The 23,877-nt window shown below is 38.0% G+C and overlaps 2 protein-coding genes across 2 annotated transcripts; both read left to right on the forward strand.

The window, feature by feature from the left end:
• The first annotated feature begins 4,666 nt into the window (after positions 1-4,666).
• LOC136175666 (olfactory receptor 5M5-like) lies at positions 4,667-10,480 on the forward strand. Its single transcript, XM_065945916.1, has 4 exons — positions 4,667-5,606; positions 8,794-8,936; positions 10,068-10,184; positions 10,286-10,480. The coding sequence occupies exons 1-4, from the start codon at positions 4,667-4,669 to the stop codon at positions 10,478-10,480; spliced, it is 1,395 nt and encodes a 464-aa protein (XP_065801988.1).
• Positions 10,481-14,500: 4,020 nt separating this feature from the next.
• On the forward strand, positions 14,501-21,527 carry LOC136175667 (olfactory receptor 5M5-like). The gene is made up of 3 exons (XM_065945917.1): positions 14,501-15,440; positions 18,884-19,005; positions 21,144-21,527. The coding sequence occupies exons 1-3, from the start codon at positions 14,501-14,503 to the stop codon at positions 21,525-21,527; spliced, it is 1,446 nt and encodes a 481-aa protein (XP_065801989.1).
• The last annotated feature ends 2,350 nt before the right edge of the window (positions 21,528-23,877 follow it).

A 23,877-nucleotide genomic window follows, 5' to 3' on the forward strand; every position in this document is an offset into this window, starting at 1 on the left:
TAATGTAAATCTCTGATTCTTGTGTTTAGTCTGCAAGCGATCCATGATCCAGAAGGATGGTGATTCAAGGGCCCCTTTAGCATCCAGCAATAGTGAAGCCTGAAATGCATTTTCTTCTGCAGCATTTATTGAATAACTAGCGTGTGACACCTGGTGTGGGTAAGGATGAGAGACAAAATTCTACTCAGATGTGTCAACTAAAGAGAATTTAACAGAACAAATTTATAAAGAGAATGCAGTCAGAGTTAAAGAAATCAGTCCAAGATGTTGAAGTGTCTGGAGGCTAAGTCTAGAATGCAGTTTTCTTCCCAGATCTGACGAGGACAACACAAGTGCTACTGTCAGGAGTCCAGTGAAACCAGATCCATGAAGAATGCCCAGCCCACCTTCTCAACCTACACTTCAGCAGGAATTTTCCTTGGAAGGATGCAGCCACCCTAGCACTTCATTATAAAACTGGGAGAAAAATGGAAAAGAAATTTGGATATTTTTCTCTTACTCTCCCCTGTGTTATGCTCTTGATCTCTCCCATTGGCCAAACTCAGAACTAGTTACCCTAGGGGCTCTACTGATGGAATCTAAGGACTAAACTACAAGGAAACAACAACAGCAACAACAATGTAGAGAAAAGGGACAATAGATCCAGATGGGCTGGCCTGACAAAGGAAGATTCAGCAGCACATTTATATTATGTCTACCCACAGTGTTCCCATCACTATTGGTTTATTATTAAAGCTACCTAAAATATTAAGAACAAGGTTCAAAATCAGGAAATAGATAGTCCAAATGCAGCAAAAGTTGTCTGATCATCCGATGGTTCACCTATATCATGAACCCTTCTATCTTTCTTCTTGTAAACAGGAGAACTTAACGTGTTCCCCAAGTCAAGTCTCAAAATATCAAGACATTTAGGCATAAGTTGAAACATATCATTGATCCCATTGCTTCAGCATTTCAGGAGATTTTATTCCCTGATCATACTGGGGAGTGGCAAGAACTTATGTCCTCAATGAACTTAAGATTATTACTCGAGTAAAACACTTGCTTACAGTCTAAATGATTTAAGATGAGAAATAATTGAACCCTAGGGATTTGTTTCCTCTGTGACAATAATGGTATAAAATCTTAAGGTTCTTCATTTCCATGCTGTCACTAGGAGATCACTCTTCTTTCACAGGTAGGACTAGTTATCATTAAAATATTGTGGAATCTAGAAATAAATATGTTAATTAAAAAAATCATTAGTCAAAGCCTATTCTCTTAAAATAGCAAATGCCTTTGTTGACAATTCTTAATGAATTTTAATAAAATTTCTGCATTAACATAGAAAATAGCAGTATATATTTAGAATAAATACAGTGGAAGAAACATTGTTCACTGAATGTTGCATGAAAGTCATTATTGTATAAGGTAGGCAAAATTCTTCTAAAAGTTGTTATTCTTCTTTTTCTCTATAATGGAGCCAAAAGAAGAACTAGCTGTGCCTGGAACATTAGCTAAGTAATTACTGCTTATTGAGTACTTTCTGCTGCGAAAATGAAAAACAAAGTGAAAGTGTTAGTCAGTCAATCATGTTTAACCCTTTGCTAGCTCCTGGACTGTAACCCACTCAACTCCTCTGTCTATGAAATTCTCCAGGCAAGAATACTGGAATGGGAAGCCAATCCTTTCTGTAGAGGATCTTCCCAACTCAGCAACTGAACCTGTGTCTGCTGTTGCAGGCAAATTTTTTACCATCTGAGCCACCAGGGAAGCCCCCTTTCTGCTACCCTGCCCCTCTAATTGCTATCTTTCACCTGATGAAGGTGATGTGTTCCCCCCCAAAGAAACAGGCTGTCATAAATGCATGCATCAAGTATAAGACACAATTCAGTCTGTGAAATGCTATCAGTTCAGCTCAGTTCAGTTCAGTCACTCAATCTTGTCCAACTCTTTGTGACCCCATGGACTGCAGCAGGCCAGGCCTCCCTTTCCATCACCAACTCCGAGTTTACTCAAACTCATGTCCATTGAGTAAATGATGCCATCTCTGTTTGTGCCATTTCAGTTGGTGAAATGCTATAATGTAACTCAAATTCAGGCCTCATTTCTAAATACTGGGCCAGGTGTTTTGAACACTTGCCTCATGGACAGGTCAGTGTAATATCTCGTTGGGTGAAAATTACCACCCTCATGAACATACACATGCAAAAAACTAAGCAGGTTTATATTCTGGCACTTTTCTACTACTAAAAATATTTATAAATATACTGTGGAGTAGCATCTTAATGGTAAAAACATATACCAACGGTCACATCATGACACAGCCTCAGAGCGAGGGTGATTGTCGAGAGTACAGAGATTGCCATTCCTCAGAGCCATTTCTTCCAATTCTCTCTGAGTTTTTCTTGCCCAGTCTTCTAAGATACCGTGTTCTGTGTTTGAAATCAAAGGTCACGACCATAGAGTACTCAGGTAACTGATCTGGAATGTGCATTGCTTGCACTGTCTCATTTCTGCACAGTGAGAATCGAATGGAGATGCTAATTATTTGCAGTTTTGACTGAGGATTCAATAAATACATGATAAAGGCACAATCCTTATCCTAAAATATGTTTACTTATTACAAGAAGAACTATAATGTTCAGTTCAGTAGCTCAGTCGTGTCTGACACTTTGCACACCAGGCCTCATCTCCATCATCAACTCCTGGAGTTTATTCAAACTCATGTCTATTAATAGGTGATGCCATTCAGCCATCTCATCCTCTGTAATCCCCTTCTCTTCCTGCCTTCAATTTTTCCCAGAATCAGGGTCTTTTCCAATGAGTCATTTCTTCGCATCAGGTGGCCAAAGTAGTGAAGTTTCAGTTTCAGCATAGTTATTCCATGAACTATTCCATAGTTCAGCATATAGTTTTTCCACTCTTTTTCCATAGTTATTCCATGAAATATTCCATAGTTCAGCATATAGTTATTCCAATGAATAACTATAATCTTAGAAACTTATGAAAGGAAAACCAAATGTTTGTCATCTTAATTGATTTAGATGACTTGTCTTTCATTGTACGATCCTGGTCAATAAGTTCACATATCTCATGAGGGGAATGAAGCAGTGTAAATGGCAAAAAAGCAGGACTGGTTCATGTACAAAGTGATTTAAATGTGACCCATACCCATTCTTGACCTTGGAGCTGTTAATAAGTGTCATTATAACGATGACATACCTGGTTATGTGCTGTTGAAATGAAGTGCAGATTCTTTTATCATGGCCTTCATGGTCTCCCTTATCATGCATAAATTTTAAGAAATGCACTTTTTGCTTTCTTACATACTTTCTCAATTTTATGGGCAATATAATTATTATTATCAGTGTTATCTTTTACATGTTTAAAGAACTTTGAATTCCTATTGTAGGAATTCTCTGAAAAGAATTACATATTCTCTGAAAGAGTTAAAATGAGGTAGAGTTGCAATAAAATCATTACAGGTTAGGGATGTGTCTGTCAATCACCTTATAATAATTGTCTCATCTCCTAAGAGGAAACTTATTATGCATTACTTTCCCCCGATAACACATTTAATGCATTATTACTTCTCCAACAATGTGTTTAATGCATTTAATACATTATTGATCCCCAAATAATATGTTCAATACATTATTACTCCCCCACTTAATACCACTGATACATGTGCATGTATAAAAATATGCACATATTGTTTATGTACTATATGCTTACCTGCTCTTACACCAAAAAACTGGCTTACCTGTGCCCCAGGAACCAACTTTTGCCCTCAATAATTGACTGCAACATAGTTCAGTTCAGTTCAGTGGCTCAATCGTGTCCAACTCTTTGCGACCCCATGAACCGCACCACACTGTAATAGAGAAAGACAAGCATATCCTGAGATGTCTTAAAAGTTAAGTAAGATTTGGGGAAGGCCACCAGAGAGAGGCAAGAGTGGATAAAATGAGCATACATCGCAAGGTTGAGGGGCTATTTCTAAAATGACCCTGAGGTTAGAGTGGCAGGTAGACAGACACTGGTCCTTTAAAGATATGTCTATTCCACTTACCTAAGCCCATTCAACTGTTAAACAAATGACTTTCATGTACTGATGCTTTAGACACCATATCAAAATTATACCAAAAACAAGGGATCATAATTTCAAAGGGAAACAATATTTAAAGGAATTATCAGTGGTCAATTCAAGCTAATGTTTTGCAGAAAAGATAAAAGCTTATCAACTACGAAAAAGGGCACAGAAGCATTTGAAAATATGATTGCCTTTCTGTAAAGAAACTGTATTATGTTAGAGAACAAAAATACATAGTTCATGCTTACTAGCTTATTTCTGTCTTTAATTTCTGATGTGGCCCATTTATAAAGTATTTATTGAATTTGCTATATTATTAGTAAGTGTATAGTTCTATGTTTTGGTTTCTTGGCCATGAGGCATCTGGGATCTTACCTGTCTAACTGGGAATGAAGCACACACGGACTGCATTAGAAGGTGAGGATGTAACCGCTGGATCACCAGGGAAGTCCCCTAAGTTACTTCTTTATACCACATGTATTTATGGGGAATAGACAGCAGATGACATGATGTAAGGAATGGAGAAATGACAAAAGACCAATTCACTTTTATTTCCTTTTCTTTAGACATCGCCAGAAGCTGAGCAACACAATGTTCAAGGACAACTACACAGAGGTGACTGAGTTTATCCTCGTGGGACTGACAGACCGAGCTGAGCTGCAGCCTGTCCTCTTTGTGGTCTTCCTAGTCATCTACCTGACCACGGTCTTCGGCAACGTGAGCATGATTTTGTTAATCAGAGCTGACTCAAAGCTTCAGACTCCAATGTACTTCTTCCTCAGCCACCTCTCCTTTGTAGATCTCTGTTATGCGACCAATGTCACTCCTCAGATGCTGGTTCATTTCTTATCTGAGAAAAAAACTATTTCCCGCCTTGGTTGCTTTGTACAGTTTAACTTTTCCATTTCCTTGGGGATCACAGGTAGCTATGTGCTCACAGTGATGGCCTATGACCGCTACGTGGCCATCTGCAAACCCTTACTTTTTGGCAGCAGAATGTCCCGAGGTGTCTGTGTCTCCCTTGTTGCTGCTCCTTATATTTACGGCTTTGCAAATGGTCTTGCACAGACCATTCTGATGCTCCGCCTCTCCTTCTGTGGACCCAAGGACATCAACCACTTCTACTGCGCAGAACCACCGCTCATAGTCCTGGCCTGCTCAGACACTTATGTCAAAGAGACTGCCATGCTCATTGTGGCTGGATCCAACCTCACGTGTTCTCTCACCATCATCCTCATCTCCTACATTTTCATCTTTAGAGCCATCCTGCGTATCCGCTCTGCAGAAGGGAGGCGCAAGGCCTTCTCCACCTGTGGGTCTCACCTGACAGCCGTCTTTGTATCTTATGGGACACGGTTTTGTATGTATCTGAGGCCTCCTTCTGAGACCTCTGTGGAACAGGGCAAAGTTGTAGCTGTTTTTTATATTTTTGTGAGTCCTCTGCTAAACCCTTTCATCTACAGCCTTCGGAACAAAGAAGTTAAAAGAGTAATAAAGAAAGTGATTCAAGAGAAATTGTTGGTGAATTCAGGTACACATGTGTTCAACAGTATGTAATATTTTGTATTCTCTGACAAATTAGAGAGAATATTAAATTAATAAGTAACTTTTTGTCATTGGCTTGAGTTCTTTTGTAAATCACTCACGATACTTGAAAGCATGTGAAAGGTCATTACCTTGTGATATTTCACTGTATTTAAAATTAATATCACATAGATATTCAATGACAAAACCAGATACCATTGTTATTGCTCTGTATAATTAATAAAGTTCAGCTAATTCTACCCACAATATTTATAACAGTAAAAAGATACAGAAGTCAGAATTTCCTAATGATGCTAAGGCAATAATTTGTTAGATATGGGAGGCTTAACAATTTCCAAACTGTTTTTCAAAACTTGTCATTGCAGGAGGAGAACTTTTTTTGTTTGTTTGATTATTTTTTTCCTTTGTGTACATTATACATCAGTTAAAATCTTTGAGTATCTTAAGGTACTTCTATAAGAAATATATTTAGGTATTAATACTGATCTATTTCTGGTGAAGGAAATAGCAATCCACTCCAGTGTTCTTGCCTGGAGAATCCCATGGCCAGAAGACCCTGGTGAGCCCCAGTCCATGGGGTCACAAAAGGCGGACATGACTGAGCACTGAAACACACACGCTCTGGTCTGTTTAGGCTTCCCTGTGGCTCAGACGGTAAAGAGCCTGCCTGCAAAGCAGGGGACCTGGGCTCCTTCTCTGAGTTGGGAAGTTCCCCTGGAGGAGGGCATGGCAACGCACTCCAAGATTCTTCCCTGGAGATCCCCTTGGACAGAGGAGCCTGGTGGGCTACAGTCCATGGTGTCCCAAAGAGTCGGACATGACCAAGGACTAACCCCACAGTGGGATTCTCATTCATAAAACTTTTGACAGAAATCTCCATTAATCAGTAAGTCTACTTTGCAATGAAATAACAGAAAGCTTAGAATATTTTAATTCTGGTTACATTCTGCTTCTAACTTATGTGACATCATTTGGAAGTATAAACTTGATTATTGACAATACTTTTTATTTATGAATGAACTTTACATTTTATTATTATATATGAATGTAATTATCATTATATTAAATGCTTATTTAATAGCAATAATCCTTTAACTTTAGTGAACTTTGTCAATGTATCTCTCACTTTTCTCTTTTCTTCGACACTTCAGGTTTAGTTTTCTTCTGTTTATTATATACCCTTATATTCAATTATTTCAGTGAGAATTTGCATGAGACTAATTCTCCTTTTTATTTATCTGAAAATTTCTTGCTTTAACTTTTTTTTCATTTATTTTTATTAGTTGAAGGCTAATTACTTTACAATATTGAAGTGGGTTTTTCTTGCTTTAACTGTACTTCTCAAAGAATGTATTTGGATATAAATGTAGATACACAAAGACTTTCTTTTCAGACTGGAAGATATTCCACCATTTGTCTCCCATTAGTTTTAGTAATGTAGATGTTTTCACTATCAGATAATTTGTATTTCTCTGTAAGTAAAATATTGTATTTTTATAATTTGCTAATTTTCAGTTTCGGCCTTTGTCTTTGTTGTAATTTAGTTATATTTATCTTTTTACATTTAAATTGCCTCCTTGGCTGATCTTTCCAAGCCATATTCTCTTAGTATATGCTCTCAAAATATCATATAATTTTAGACGATAGAAGTTTTCACGATTGCAATTTTAACAATATTTTTGTGATTGGTTTAGTGTATTTTATCCCCAGGATTGTCATCTTCAAATTGACTTAGGTCCATGGTTGACTTTGCTCACTAATTTAAGGTCAGCGTATATCCCAAAACCTAGAATACAGGTGGTTCAGTAAATATCATTTGATTTCGTATACTCACTATGCCTTTTGCATTATAATTGAGTATTTCAAGGTCTACTCTCTTCAACTTTCCATCATGATTTTCAGTGAAAGTGAAAGTTAGCTGCACAGTCTTGTCCTACTCTTTGCGATCCCATGGATTGTATCCTACTGGGCTTCCCTGTCCATGGAATTCTCCAGGCAAGGAATGGGTTGCCATTTCCTTCTCCAAGGGATCTTCATGACCCATGGATTGAACCCAGGTCTCCTGTATTGCAGGCAGATTCTTTACCAACTGAGTCACTAAGGAACTCTTCTAATTCTTAATAATTTAAAGCCATATTGTAAACTGTAAGGCTTCATCCCTCCCACCATAAAGAAGACATGTTTAAAGGACACAAAATATCTTTTGACTTTCTCTTAGACACTCTTCATTAAGCATATGGTGACAAATAGAATGCTCTCCCTGGATATTTGTTAGTTAAGTGGATGAAGGAATGAATGAATTGTTGGATAAATGAATGCCACAATATCCAGAGCATGTGAAATATTTTGTAAACTTGTCACATTTCTTTCCTAAATTGCTTGATAAAAACAACAACAACAACAACAAAAAAAAACCCCTATCTATTAGCCTGCTTGAATCCCAGTCTCACAATTCATTAGTTATCTCGCCCAGAGAAAGTTAGTTATACTCTACTAACCTCAGTTTCTAATCTAAAAAATGAAGACAATAATACTAATGGCCCATGGATTTGTGAGGATTAATTAAGCTAATACGTGTAAAGTGGTAAGCCTGCTGCCGGAATATACTAAGGATTCAGTGCCTATGATCTACATAAGTAATTACTCCAATTTTGCTTTCTTTCCTATGATATTTAAACAAGAGAGCCACTTATCCCAAATTATCTCCCTGTAGGGTTTCAGTTTCAAGGGATGTTTAAACTGCCAGACAATTACACTCATTTCACATGCTAGCAAATTAATGTTCAAAATCATTCAAGCTAAGTTTCAAGAGAACGGGAACTGAGAACTTCCGCATGTAAAGCTGAATTTAGAAAAGATAGAGGAACCAGAGATGAAATTGACAACGTCCATTGGATCAGAGAGTAAGCTAGGCAACTGCAGGGAAACATGCGCTTCTGCTTCACTGGCTACGCCAAAGCCTTTGGCTGTGCAGTCACAGCAAAGTGGAAAACTTTCAGAGATGAGAATACCAGATCAATACCAGAACACCTCAAGCTGCCTCCTTAGGAATACGTATGCAGTTCAGTAAGCAGCACTTAGAACCAGACATGGAGCAGCAAACAGGTTCAGCATTTGGAAAGGAGTATGATAATGCTATATATTGCCACCCTGCTGATTTAACTTATTTGCAGAGTACATCATGCCACATGCTGGACTGGCTGAAGCACCAGCTGAAATCAAGATTGCCCAGAGAAATAGCAATACCCTGAGATATGCAGGTGACACCACCATTATGGCAAAAGGCAAACAGGAACTGAAGACCTTCTTGATGAAGGTTAAAGAGAAGAGTGAAAAAACTGGCTTAAAACTCATATTTCAAAAGCTAACCTCATGTTGTCGGGTCCCATCACTTCAGAGCAAATAAATGGGGAAAAAAATAGAAATGATGACAGATTTTATATTCTTGGGCTCCAAAACCACTGTTGACCATGACTGTAGCCATGAAATTAAAAGATCCTTGCTCCTTGCAAGAAAAGGTTTGACATATTTAGACAATATATTAAAAAGCAGCAGCATCACTTTGTCAACAAAGATCCACATTGACAATGCTATGGTTTGTCCAGTAGTCATTTACGGACGTTTGAGCTAGACCATAAAGGAGACTGAGTGCTCAGCTGACGCTTCTGAACTGCGGCGCTGAGAACACTTTTGAAGAGTCCCTTGGACAGCCAGGAGATCAAACCAGTCAATCCTAAAAGAAATCAACCTTGGATATCCATTGGAAGGGCTGATGATGAAGCTGAAGGTCCAAAGCTTTGGTCACCTGATGTGAAGACCCTGATGCTGGGAAAGATTGAGGTCAGGAATGAAGGGGGTGACAGAGGATAAGATGGTTGTGTGACGTTGCGGACTCAATGGACATGAGTTTGAGGAAACTCAGGGAGATGGTGAAGGACAGGGAAGCCAGGCATGATGCAGTCCATGGAGTCACAGAGCCAGATGTGAATGAGCAACTGAACAACTGTTTATACATGTATAAGATTTATGTTAAGTTATTCTATTATTTTTACTGACTGAATCATTCTTTAAAATCCATAGTTTTTTGAAATTTTCAGAAGGGTCATACACATGATTTTATATATTCTCATAACAGCTTCTTTTTCCCCTAATGCTGTATTGCATTCCTCTGCTTCCCTCTCCCCACTGGTAACCACTAGTTGGCTCTATATCTGTGACTCTGGTTCTTTTTTGAATCCTTCACAATACTGTTGTATTTTTATATTCCACCTATTTGTGATATCATACATCCTTTCTTTTTGTCTCTTTCTGCCTTATTTTAGTAGCTCAATGCCCTCCAACTACATCCATGTTGCCACAAACAGCAAAACTGCATTGACATACAATAGGTCCTTTACATGTGAACTTTCAAGTTGTGAATTTCAAAGATGTGAATGTGTGTTCACAGGACCAATCATGTAAGTTAGTTCACATGGCTGGCCTACATTATGCGCATGCATCCTCCACAACCGACTGTGCTTTTGTGTACTCTGCTGTTCCGTCCAGCGGAGAGTATACTGGCACCGTATGTTTATTTCAAGTCAAACATATCTGGAAGCAACCATAAACACACTGGGACGTGAAGTACACTTCAGATATTCTCCACTTACACCTACTTACTTACAGGTGATGGGTAACAACTCAGACACCCTGCTCTGGAAAGGGGAGGAGAGAGCAGTTGATATCTCACTGCACTGCTGTGCCTGGGTGATTCCAGTTGTCAAAGAAAAGGGGACAGAAAAGCATGTCGAAGACACATTCTCAAATCCAGTTTTATCTGTGATGATCACAGTAATGTTCATGTCTGATTCTTGTGTTTAGTCAGCAAGTGATCCATGATCCAGAATGATGATGATTCAAAGGCCCCTTTAGCATCCAGCAATACTGAAGCCAGAAATGCATATTCTACTGCAGCATTTATTGAATAGCTAGTGTGTGCCACCCTGGTGTGGATAAGGATGAGAGACAAAATTCTACTCAGATATGTCAACTAAAGAGAATTTAATGGAACAAATTTATAAAGAGAATGCAGTCAGAGTTAAAGAAATCAGTCCAAGAAGTTGAAGTCTCTGGAGGTTAAATCTAGAATGCAGTTTTCTTCCCAGACCTGACGAGGCCAACACAAGTGCTACTGTCAGGAGTCCAGAGAAACTGGATCCAGGAAGAATGCCCAGCCCACCTTCTCAACCCACAACTCAGCAGGAATCTTCCTTGGAAGGATGCAGCCACCCTAGCACTTCATTATGAAACTGGGAGAAAAATGGAAAAAAGGTTTGGATACTTTCCTCTTACTCTCCCCTGTGTTATGCTCTTGATTTCTCCCACTGGCCAAGCTCAGAACTAGTTACCCTAGGGGCTCTACTGATGGAATCTAAGGATTAAAATACAAGGGAACAACAACAGCAACAAGAATGTAGAGAAAAAAGACAATAGATCTAGATGGGCTGGGCTGACAAAGGAAGAATCAGCAGCACATTTATATTATGTCTACCCACAGTGTTCCCATCACTGTGCGTTTATTACTATAACTATCTGAAATATAGAGAACAAGGTTCAGAATCAGGACATAAGTAGGCCAAATGCAACAAAAGTTGTCTGATCATCCGATGGTTCACCCATGTCATGATCTCTTCCATCTTTCTTCTTGTAAACAGGAGAACCTAACATGTTCCTCAAGTCAAGTCTCAAAATATCAAGTCATTTAGGCATAAGTTAAAATAAATAATGAATCCCATTGCCTCACTACTTCAGGAGATTTTATTCCCTGATAATATTGGGGATTGGCAAGAATTTATGTCCTCAATGGATTTAAGATTGTAAAAAGAGTGAAACCCTTGTTGATAGTCTAAATGATTTTATGTTAGAAATAATTGAACCCTAGAGACTTTGTTCCTCTGTGACAATAATAGTATAAATTCCTTAGGTTCTTCACTTCCATGCTATCACTGGGAAATCACTCTTGTTTCACAGGTAGGACTAGTTATTATTAAAATTTTTTGAAATCCCAAAATAAATATTTTAATCAATAAAATCGTAGCCTGAAACCTATTCTCATAAATTAGCAAATGTCTTTTTTAACAGTTCTTAAATGAATTTTAGTAAAAGTTCTGCCTTAGCATAGAAAAGAACAGTACAGATTTAGAATAAATACAATGGAAGGTAAATTCTTCGTTGAATATTGTATGAAAATCATTATTTTATAATCTAGGGAAAGTTCTTTTAAATGTTATTTTTCTTCTTTTTCTCTGTAATGGGGGTAAAAGAAGATCTAGCTGTGCCTAGATCATCAGCTAAGTAATTACTGCTTTTTGATTATTTTCTGCAATAAAAATGAAAAAATAAGTGAAAGCATTAGCCCCTCAGTCATGTCTAGCCCTTTGCTATCCCATGGACTGTCGCACACTGGTTTCCTCTGTCTATGGAATTCTCTAGCAGAGAATATTGGAATGGGTTGCCACTCCTTTCTGTAGAGGGTCTCCCCAACTCAGGATTTGAACCGGTGTCTCCCGCATTGCAGGCAAATTCTTTACCATCTGAGCCCTCGGGGAAGCCCCCTTTCTATTGTCCTGCCCCTCTGATTGCCAGCTTTCACCTGAAGGTGATGTGTTTCCCATAAAAAGAGATGTCATAAACACACACACCAAATATAAGACACAAACATAAATTTGAGAATGCTGTAATGTAACTCAGATTCAGGCGCCATTTCTAAACACTGGACTGGGTGTTTTGGACACTTACCTCAAGGAGAGGTAAGTGCAAGATCTCATTAGTTGAAAATTACCACCCTCATTAACATACAGATGCAAAAACTGAACAGGTTTAAATTCTGGTATCTTTCTACTCCTAAAAACATTTATAAGTGTACTGTGGAGCAGCATCTTAAGGGAAAAAGCAATAGATCAAATGCCACATGACAGAGTCTCAGAGTGAGGGTGACTGTCGAGAGTACAAAGATTGCTATTCCTCAGAGCCATTTCTTCCACTTCTCTCTGAGCATTTCTTGCCCAATCATGTGAAGGTACTGTGTTCTGTTGCTTGAAAAGAAAGATCATGCCCATAAAGTACTCATGTAAGCGATCAGGAATGTTAATTGCTTGCACTGTCTCATTTCTGCACAGTGAAAACTGAATGGAGATGATGATTGAGGACTCCATAAATACAGGTTAAAGACACAATCCATACCCTAAAGCACATTTACTTATAAGAAGAAGTATAGCCTTAGGAGCGTATAAACGGAAGACCAAATGACTGTGATTTCATTGATTTAGATGACTTCACTTTTATTCTACCACCCTAGTCAATAAGTTCACATATCTCAGGAGGTTCCTGAGTTAGTGCAAATGGGCAAAAAAGCAGCAGTGGTTCATTTACAAAGTGCTTTAAATGTGGTCCGTGTCCATCCTCGGCACTGCAGCAATTGGTATCTGTCATTATAACAACGATGTACCCGGTTATGTGCTCTTGAGAGAAAGTGTAGATTTTTCTAGCGTGGCCTTCATGGTCTCCTTTATCATACACAAAAGTTGAGAAATGCACCTTATGGTTTCTTACATGCTTTCTCAATTTTATGGGCAGTATGGTTATTATTATTAGTGTTATCTTTCACATGTTTTAAGAACTTAAAGAGAATTCTTATTTTAGAGATTATCCTTATTCTTTGCAAGAGGTAAAATGAGGAGGAGTTAGAGTAAAATCATTACAGTTTGGGGATATGTCTCTCAATGATGTTAAAATAATTGTCTCTTCTGCTAAGAGGAAATTTCTAATACGTTACTTTCCCCCAATAATACATTTAATACGTTATTACTTCTCCAACATTATGTTTAATATATTTAACACATTATTACTTCCACAATAATATGTTTAATACATTATTACTCCCTAATTTAAAATTTAATACCACATCTACACGTGTTTGTATAAAAACACACATATTATTTATTTACTATATACTTACCTGATTTTACATCAAAAAACAGGTTTAGTTTGTGCCCTATGAACCAACTTTTGCCGTCAATAATTGACTGTAATATAGTAAGCTAAGGATATCCTGAGATATCTTAAAAGTTAAGTAAGATTTGGTGAGGGCCACAGAGGAAAGCAAGAGTGGATAAAATGAACATACATCACAAGGTGAGGGACGATCTTTAAAATGACCTTGAGGTTAGAGTGGCAGGCAGACAGACACTGGTTCTATAAACATCTGTCTATTCCACTCATGTAAGTCCACTCAGCAGTGGAAAAAAAATGAGTTTCAATTATTGATACATAGATACCACATTAAAATTATACTGAAAACAAAGGATCATAATTTTGAAGAGAAGCAATATTTTAGGAATTATGTGATCGATTCATGGTAACATTTTATAGAAAAGATGAAAGTTTTCAACTATGAAAAGAATAGTGAAGAAGCATTTGAAAATATTATTGCCTTTATGTAAAAAATCTCTATATTAAGTTCAATATTGAAAATACATAGTTCATGCTTACTAGCATATTTCACCTTTTAAAGTACTTTCTGATGTGGCACATATATAAAATTTTTACTGAATTTGTTGTATTATTACTACTGTTTCGTGTGTTGGTTTTTTGGCCATGAGGCATCTGGGATCTTAGCTGTCTAACTGGGGATCAAACACTCACGAACTGCATTAGAATGTGAAGTTTTAACTACTGGATCACCAGGGAAGTCCCCTCCATTATTTCATTATACCACATGTATTTACAAGTTTGAAAGGAATAGGCATCAGATGACACGATATGAGGAATGGAAAAACGACAATGGCAAAATTCACTTTTATTTCCCTTACTTTAGACATCATTGGAAGCCATATAAACTCCATGTTCAAGGAAAACTACACAGAGGTGACCGAGTTTATCCTCGTGGGACTGACAGACCGAGCTGAGCTGCAGCCTGTCCTTTTTGCGATCTTCCTAGTCATCTACCTGATCACAGTCTTCGGCAATGTGAGCATGATTTTGTTAATCAGAGCTGACTCAAAGCTTCAGACTCCAATGTACTTCTTCCTCAGCCACCTCTCCTTTGTAGATCTCTGTTATGCCACCACTGTCACGCCTCAGATGCTGGTCAATCTCTTATCTGAGAGAAAAACTATTTCCTTCCTTGGTTGCTTTATACAGTTCAACTTTTTCATTTCCTTGGGGATCACGGATTACTATATGCTCACAGTGATGGCCTATGACCGCTACATGGCCATCTGCAAACCCTTGCTATATGGCAGCAAAATGTCCCGAGGTGTCTGTGTCTCCCTTGTTGCTGCTCCTTATATTTACGGCTTTGCAAATGGTCTTGCACAGACCATCCTGATGCTCCGCCTCTCCTTCTGTGGACCCAAAGAAATCAACCACTTCTACTGTGCAGACCCACCTCTCCTAGTCCTGGCCTGCTCAGACACTTACGTCAAAGAGACTGCCATGTTCGTGGTGGCTGGATCCAACCTCACGTGTTCTCTCACCATCATCCTCATATCCTACGTTTTCATCTTTAGAGCCATCCTGCGTATCCGCTCTGCAGAAGGGAGGCGCAAGGCCTTCTCCACCTGTGGGTCTCATCTCACAGCTGTCACTGTGTTTTACGGGACACTGTTCTGCATGTATCTGAGGCCTCCTTCCAAGACCTCTGTGGAACAGGGCAAAGTGGTAGCTGTTTTTTATATTTTTGTGAGTCCTCTGCTAAACCCTTTCATCTATAGCCTTCGGAACAAAGATGTTAAAAGAGTAATAAAGAAAGTGATTCAAGAAAAACTGTTTGTCAAACCAGGTACACACTTGTTCAGTGGTATGTAATATTTTGCACTCTCTGACAAATTAGAGAGAACATTAAGTTAGTAAGTTACTTTTTGTCATTGGCTTATTTTTTCTTTTGCAATTCACTTACCAGACTTGAAAGAATGTGTCAGGTCGTTACCTTGTGATATTTCACTGTATTTAAAATGAAAATTACATAGAAATTCAATGACAAGACCAGACAGCATTGTTATTGGTCTGTAAAATGAATAAAGCCAGATAATTCTACCCACAACACTCATAACAGTATTTCCAAACGCTGCTAAGGCAATAATAATTGCCTGAGCAATACTTTGTTAGATACAGGAGGCTTAATAATTCCCAAACTACTTTTCAAAACTCGTCAACCAAATCAGGAGGAAATGTTTTTGTGTGTTTTGTTGTTTTTTTTTTCTTTATGTACATTGTATGTCAGTTAAAAATCTTTGAGTACTTTAAGTTACTTCTCTAAGAAATATATTTAGGTATCAGTACTGGCCTATTTCTGGAAAAGGAAATGGCAACCCACTCCAGTATTCTTGCCTGGAGAATCCCATGGCCAGAAGAGCCTACTGAGCCCTGGTCTATGGGGTCACAAAACATCAGACATGACTGAGTGACTAAGACACACAGACAGACAGACAGACAGACAGACACACACACACACACACACACACACACACACACACACACACGCTGGTCTAACTAGGCTTCCCTGCTGGGTCAGATGTTAAAGAATCTGCCTGCAAAGAGGGAGCTGGGTTCAATCCCTGGGTTAAAAAGTTCCCCTGGAGGAGGGCATGGCAACCCACTCCAGTATTCTTGCCAGGAGAATCCCCATGGACACAGGAGCCTGGTGGGCTACAGCCATGGGGTCACAAAGAGTCAGACACGACTGAGCGATTAACCACACAGTGGGATTCTCATTCATAAAACTTTTGACAGAACTCTCCATTAACCAGTAAGTCTACTTTGTAATGAAATAACAGAAGGATCTTAGAATATTTTAATTCTGGTTACATTCTGCTTCTAACTGATGTGGCATAATTTGGAAGTATAAACTTAATTATTGATAATAACTTATTTTAAAATGAACTTTAATTATTATTAATGTAATTATATGTATATTGAATGCTTATTTAATATCAATAGTCCTTTAACTTTAGTGAACTTTGTCAGTGACTCTCTCACTGTTCTCTTTCCTCCCACACTTCAGGTTTAGTTTTCTTCTGTGTAATATATACCCTTATATTCAGTTATTTCAGTGAGAATTTGTGTGAAATTAATTCTCCTTTTTATTTTTCTGAGAATTTCTTATTTTAAGTTTAATTCTCAAATAATTTATTGGGATATAAATGCAGATACACAGATACTTAATTTTATACCTAAAAATATTACATTATCTGTCTTCCATTAGTTTTAGTAATACAGATGACTGCACTATCAGATAATTTGTATTTCTCTGTACATAAAATACTGTATTTTTATAATTTGCTAATTTTCAGTTTCAGCATTAGTCTTTGTTGGGATTTACATTTCCACTGCCTCCTTGGCTGATCTTCCCAAGTCATATCCTCTTAGTAAATGCTCTCAAAATATCATATAACTTTAGATGATTTAAGTTTTCACAATTATAATTTTAACAGTATTTTTGTGATTGGTTTAGTTTATCTTATCCCCAGGATCATCACCTTCAAGCTGACTAGGTCCATGTTTAGCTTTGCTCACTAATTTAAAGTCAGTATACATCCCAAAACCTAGAATACAGGTGGTTCAGTAAATAACACTTGGTTTAATAAACTGTCACTACGCCTTTGCATTATAATTGAGTAATTCAAGCTCTCGTCTGTTCAACTTTCCAACGTGACTCTCACTGAAAGTGAGCTAGTTACACAGCCGCGTCCTGCTCTCTGTGACCCTATGGGCTGTGTCCTACGGGCTCCTCTGTCCGTGGACTGCTCCTGGCACGTGTGCTGGAGTGGGTTGCCATTTCCTTCTCCAGGGGATCTTCCCGATCCAAGGGCTGAACCCAGGTCTGCTGCACTGCAGGCAGATTCTTTACCAACTGAGCCACTAAGTCCTCTAACTCTTTATTCAAAACCGGATTGTACAACTGTAATGCCTCATCCCTCCCACCATAAAGAAGACACATGCTTTAAGGACACGAAAGATCTTTTGACTTTCTCCTAGACACTCTTCATTAAGCATATGGTGACAAATAGGATGCTCTCCCTGGGTATTTGTTAGTTATGTGGATGAAGGAATTAATGGATTGATGGATAAATGAATGCCTCAATATCCAGGGACTGTTTAATATTATGTAAATTTGTCACATTTCTTTCCTAAACTGCTTGATATAAAAAAAATAAATAAATCTATTAGCCTGTTTGAATCCCAGCCTCACAATGCATTACTTAACTCTCCCAGAGAAAGTTAATTATACTCTACTAACCTTAGTTTCCAAACTAAAAAATGAAGACAATAGTACTAATGGCCCATGGATTTGTGAGGATTAATTAAGCTAATGCTTGTAAAGTGATAGCCCCAATGCTGGCATATACTAAGTATTTAGTGCCTATGATCTAAGTAATTAATAATTACTAAGTAATCTAAGTATTACTCCAATTCTGTTTTCTTCCCTATAGTTTTAAAGAAGAGAGTCACTTATCCCATATTATCTCCCTATAGATGTTAGTTTCAAGGGATAACGATATGTCTTCAATGAATGCAAAATTACCTGAGAGGGAAAAGCCAGGATTTGTTGTACAGTCACTGAATTAAGTACACCCTGCACTCTCCTTATTGAGCACATATTTGCTCCTCAACTGTTATCTCCAGGGACCTTCTTAGCTGTGGGTATCACTTCCATGTCAAAAATGCTTGCAGTCTACTGTTGGCAACAGAAGTATTAGTAGGTAATGAAAGCAGTATATTAGCCAAGGATAGGGCAGAGTGGTGATACAGCATGTAGTATGTAGGTAACAGACTCAGGGGATTAGGGCTGATAGATAGAGTGCCTGGAGAACTATGGACAAGGACTCATAACATTGTACTGGAGGCGGTGGTCAAAACCATTTCCAAGAAGAAATGCATAAAGGCAAAATGGTTGTTTGAGGAGGTCTTACAAATAGCTGATGAAAGAAGGAAAGTGAAGGGCAAAGGAGAAAAAGAAAGATATATCCCTCTGAATACAGAGTTCTGAAGAATAGCAAGGAGAGATAAGAATGCATTCTCAAGTGATCAGTGCAAAGAAATATAGGAAAACAATAGAATAGGAAAGCCTAGAGATCTCTTTAAGAAAATTAGAGATACCAAGGGAACATTTCATGAGCACAACAAAGGACAGAAGTGTTATGGACCTAACAGAAGCAGAAGATATTAAGAATAGGTGGCAAGAATACACAGAAGAACTATACAAAAAAGATCTTCTTTACCCAGATAATCATGATGGTATGATCACTCAGCTAGACCCAGACACCCTGGAATGTGAAGTCAAGCAGACCTCAGAAAGTATCACTATCATTACTATGAACGAACTAGTAGAGGTGATGGAATCCCAGGTGAGCTATTTAAAATCCTAAAAGAGGATACTGTTCAATTGTTGCGGTCAGTATGCCAGCAAATTTGGAAAATTCAACAGTGCCCAGGACTGGAAAAGGTCAGTTTTCATTCCATTTAAAAGAAAGGCAATGATAAGAATGTTCAAACTACTGCACAATTGCGCTCATCTCACATGTTAGCAAAGTAAGGTTCAAAATTCTCCAAGCTAGGTTTCAATAGTACGTGAACCACGAACTTCCAGATGTTCAAGCTGGATTTAGAAAAGGCAGAGGAACCAGAGATCAAATTGCCAACATCCATTGAATTATAGAAAAAGCAAGGCAATTCCAGAAAAACATATATTTCTGCTTCATTGATGATGCTAAAGTCTTTGACTGTGTGCATCACAACAAATTGTGGAAAATTCTTATATGGGAATACCAGGTCACATTACTTGCCTCCTGGAAAACCTGTAAACAGGTCAAGAAGCAGCAGTTAGAACCAGACGTGGAGCAACAGACTGGTTCCAAATTGGGAAAGGAATATGTCAATGCTGTATATTGCCATCCTGCTTATTTAACTAAAATGCAGAGTACATTATGCAAAATGCCAGAGTGGGTGAAACACAAGCTGGAGTCAAGAATGCAGGAAGAAATATCAATAACCTCAGATAGGCAGATAATACCACCCTTATGACAGAAAGTGAAGAGGAACTAAAGAGACTCTTGATGAAAGTGAAAGAGAAGAGTGAAAAACCTGGCTTAAAACTCAGCATTCAAAAAGTTAAGATCATGGCATCCAGACTCTTTCAGTTCAGTTCAGTTCAGTTGCTCAGTCATGTCTGATTCTTCACTGCAAAGTGTGACTTCAGCCATTAAATTTTAAAATGCTTGCCCCTTGGAATAAAAGCTGTGACAAATTTAGGCAGCATATGAAAAAGCAGAGACATTACTTTGATGACAAAGGTCTGTCTAGTCAAAGCTATGGTTTTTCCAGTAGTCATGTATGGATTTGAGAGTTGGAACATAAGGGAAGGTGAGCACTGAAGAGTTGATGCTTTTGAACTGTGGTGTTGGAGAAGACTCTTGAGAATCCCTTGGGCTGCAAGATCAACCAGTCCATCCTAAAGGAAATCAGTCCTGAATATTCAGTGGAAGGACTGATGCTGAAGCTGAAGCTCCAATACCTGATGTGAAGAACTCCAAGCACCTGATGTGAAGAACTGACTCATTGGAAAAGACCCTGATGCTGGGAAAGACTGAAGGCAGAAGAAGAAGGGGACCACAGAGGATGAGATGGTTGGATGGCATCACTGACTCAATGGTCGTGAATTTGAACAAGCTCTGGGATTTTGTGATGAAGAGGGAAGCCTGGCGTGCTCCAGTCCACGAGGTCACAAAGAGTTGAACATGGCTGAGAGACTGAACTCAACTGGACTGAACTGGTGGAGGTTAAATTCAGTTCTTTGGAAGCAAAAAACATCATTTGAGAAGAACTCAATTTAAACCTTTTCCCAAAGTCAGGATAAACTTGAACTGGATGAGAACAAAGAGTATGGTATTTCATGCTCACATTATTTTTTCTTGTCTTTTAAAAATTAGTATGTAAATATGTGGTTAGAAATCACAGTACAATAATGAACTAGAATTTACTTTACCCCTGGAGAACTAATACATGAGTAGAAAGTGTATCTCCTTTAGTGATGTAATGTGCTAAAGAATAAATTAGAATATATAGGGTGTTTGGGAAGTGTGGAACAGAAGGGGATTAATTCAATCTCAGGCATAATGGGAGAAGAGTGAGAAATGTGTCACAAGGGACCAGCTTTGAATTTGGCCTTATAAGATAAGTAGAGTTGCAGAAGAAAAAGTAGTGCAGGGAGATAGGGATTAAGCAGCTCTCTTGTGACTATGAACATAACTAAGGATAGAAGCATAGTTATCTATAGATACAGCCATAGATACAAGAATACACAAGAGATGGAAATAAAATAATAGTTCAGTATTAAAGAAACTGAAACAATGGCTTAATAGAAGTAAAACAGCAGTGTTTGACAGTACTCATTTTGAATAATATCTAGAGGCTTAGAAAAATCATTTTAATTACAATAAAATGTGTACCTTCATATCTCCTTTGATTGAATTTGTTTCAAATGCAGAAAATGCCCCTCACCAATGACACTGTACTGAGAGAATTCATTCTCCTGGGCCTCATGGATCTCCCAGAGCTCCAGTCTCTCCTCTTTGTGCTGTTTCTGGTCGTTTACCTCGCCACCGCCCTAGGCAACCTGGGCACGATGGTGTTAATCAGACTGGACTCTCGCTTTCCCACACCCATGTACTTCTCCCTCACACTACTCATTAGGCTTGCTTGCTCTCAAACTCATGTGAAAGGGCTTGCTTTGCTCGTATCAGCAGGCTTCAACCTCTGCCACTCCCTCATCATCATCCTGGTGTCTTACGCCTTCATTCTTGCCACCATCCTCAGGATCAAATCAGCAGAAGGAAGGTGCAAGGCATTCTCCATCTGTGGTTCCACATGACAGTTGTAACCCTATTTTATGGAACACTCTTCTGCACATATTTAAGATCACCAACAGTAAGAATGCTGAGGAATCCAAGATAATAGCTGTTTTCTACACCTTTGCAAACCCAGTACTTAATCCATTGATCTGCAGCCTGAAGAACAAAGATGTAAAATAAGTGCTGAAAAGAGTCTTCAGAAGAAATATGGTCACTCAGAGGGCAATGCCTCCAGTTTCCAATAAATGATAACTTTGACTCAAATGCCTTAGCATTATCACGATGGGTTTTCAGGTTCTTCATGGCTACGCCTTTATGGCAGAATATCTCACCAAAAAGTACTCAGCTCTGGAACAGTGAACTACACTTATTCATCTAGGCTCTTGCCCTTTAATATGTTGTCCATGAACCAGAAGAAACAGCATAAGTTTGGAGGTCTCAGCTCCACTGGGGCCAGGTTCATGTGTAGCTTTGCTCACTGTTTGAAGTTAACATTTTTCACAAAATCTGTGAATAAGATGATTTTCAATAAATATTTCTTGAACTATTATTATAGCCCTTTCTTATTATGGGTAATTAAGTACAACCTCTACACACTACCACTTTCCAGAATGGTCTCCAAGAATTCTAAACAATCTAAAATCCTATTGTGTGACTTTAAATATGCATATCTCATCTTTCCCACTGTGAAAAGGAAATGGTTTAAGGACACAAACCATCATTTAAGTTTCTATTATACTCTCTACATTCACAGCAAAGTGCAAACAGAAGATTTCCCTTGAAAATTTATTAACTCTATGGATTAATGAATAAATGAATGAATGAATGATTGCCTCTACTCAGAATGTGGCACTGCATGAGCTTGCCACATTTCTTTCCTAAACAGCATGAAATCAAAGACTATTTATCAATCTGTTTAAACCCAATCTCACAATTTATTAATAGCAGTTTGACAGAGAAAGTTAATTATCCTCTGCTGTCCTCAGTTTCCCTTTTGTAAAGTGATTATAATAATACCAAGGATCCAGAGTTTGTGAGGATTGACTGAACTAATCCATGTAAAGTGGTGAGGCCAATGCCTGGCACATATTAAGGATTTAATGCCTATTACCCATAATTAATTATTTCCATTCATTTTTTTCCTGCAGTTTTTAAAAAAGAGAGTCACTCATCCCATATCATCTCCCTAGAGAATTTCAAGTGTGAGGGATGAGGTTGTGCATTCAATAAATGCAAGTGTACCTGGGAAGCAATATACAAGAAGACAAGAAATGCAATATATTTGCTGAATTATACACTGCACACACTCTGTAAATTACTCATCAATATTTGTTAACTTTTTATTTTTATTTTTTTTTTTGGCCGCATCATGAGACACACAGTGTGTGGGATCTTGATTTTCTGCATCAATGTTTGTTGATCAAGTATTAATCTCCGGGTCAGATGCTAAACTGTGGAGATTACAGTTCTTCCAGATAAGAGCTTGTGGTCTAGTGGTGGCAACAGAAATATTAGTAGGTGATGAAAGCGGAGTGTGTCAGCTAAGGATGGGACAGAGTGGTAAGACAGAGCGGAGGATGGAGGTCAAACCCAGTTCTGTGGAGGCAAGAGAGCATCCTTTGAGAGTAATTCCATGTGAGCATTTCCTAGTGTCAAGATTAACACGAACCAGAGGACAAGGAAAACACTGACTGGAAAGAAACTGAAATAAGAATTTCAAAAAAGATGAGAGAGGGAAAAGGGACAAACTGTGACTTCAGGCTGAGTTCGGGCAGCTTCCCCTCCTACAAGTGGAAAAGTGGTTTTCAAAGTATCTTTGACAGTAATTTCTCATTTAAATGCTTTCTTCTCTGCAATCACCCTCTCTCTCTCTCTCTCTATCTCTCTTTTTTTTTTTTTTTAGTTTTCTAATTTTATTGAAGCTTTCAATGGTTAAGTCAAAGATCCCTCTTGGTAAATGTCACATTGCACTTGAAAATATGTGGATTATTTTCAAATATCTTTTGATAACAATTTCTAACATAACTCTACAGTGATAAGAAAGCAGATTCGGTATGGTTTCAATACCTTCAGACCTGGAAAATTTTGTACCTTCATTTATGTCCCTGGATATATTCCAGTGTCTCTTAGCTTATAGTTTGTGGGAACTTGAATATAATTTGTACCTTACTGTTGTGTGAAAATTGTATAAATCTTAATTATGTTGAATTAGTTCATGGTGTTTTTAGGTCTGCTATATTCTTCTATGTTCCTATATATTCATTTTATTAATTTTTGAGAGTTTGATATTAAAACTCCAACTAAAAATTATATTTTTATACTTGAAAATAATTGTAAAATATAGTGGAACTATATGTCATTTCATTCTGT

The sequence above is a fragment of the Muntiacus reevesi genome, chromosome 9, assembly GCF_963930625.1.
Source record: "Muntiacus reevesi chromosome 9, mMunRee1.1, whole genome shotgun sequence".
NCBI classification, from domain to species: Eukaryota; Metazoa; Chordata; class Mammalia; order Artiodactyla; family Cervidae; genus Muntiacus; species Muntiacus reevesi.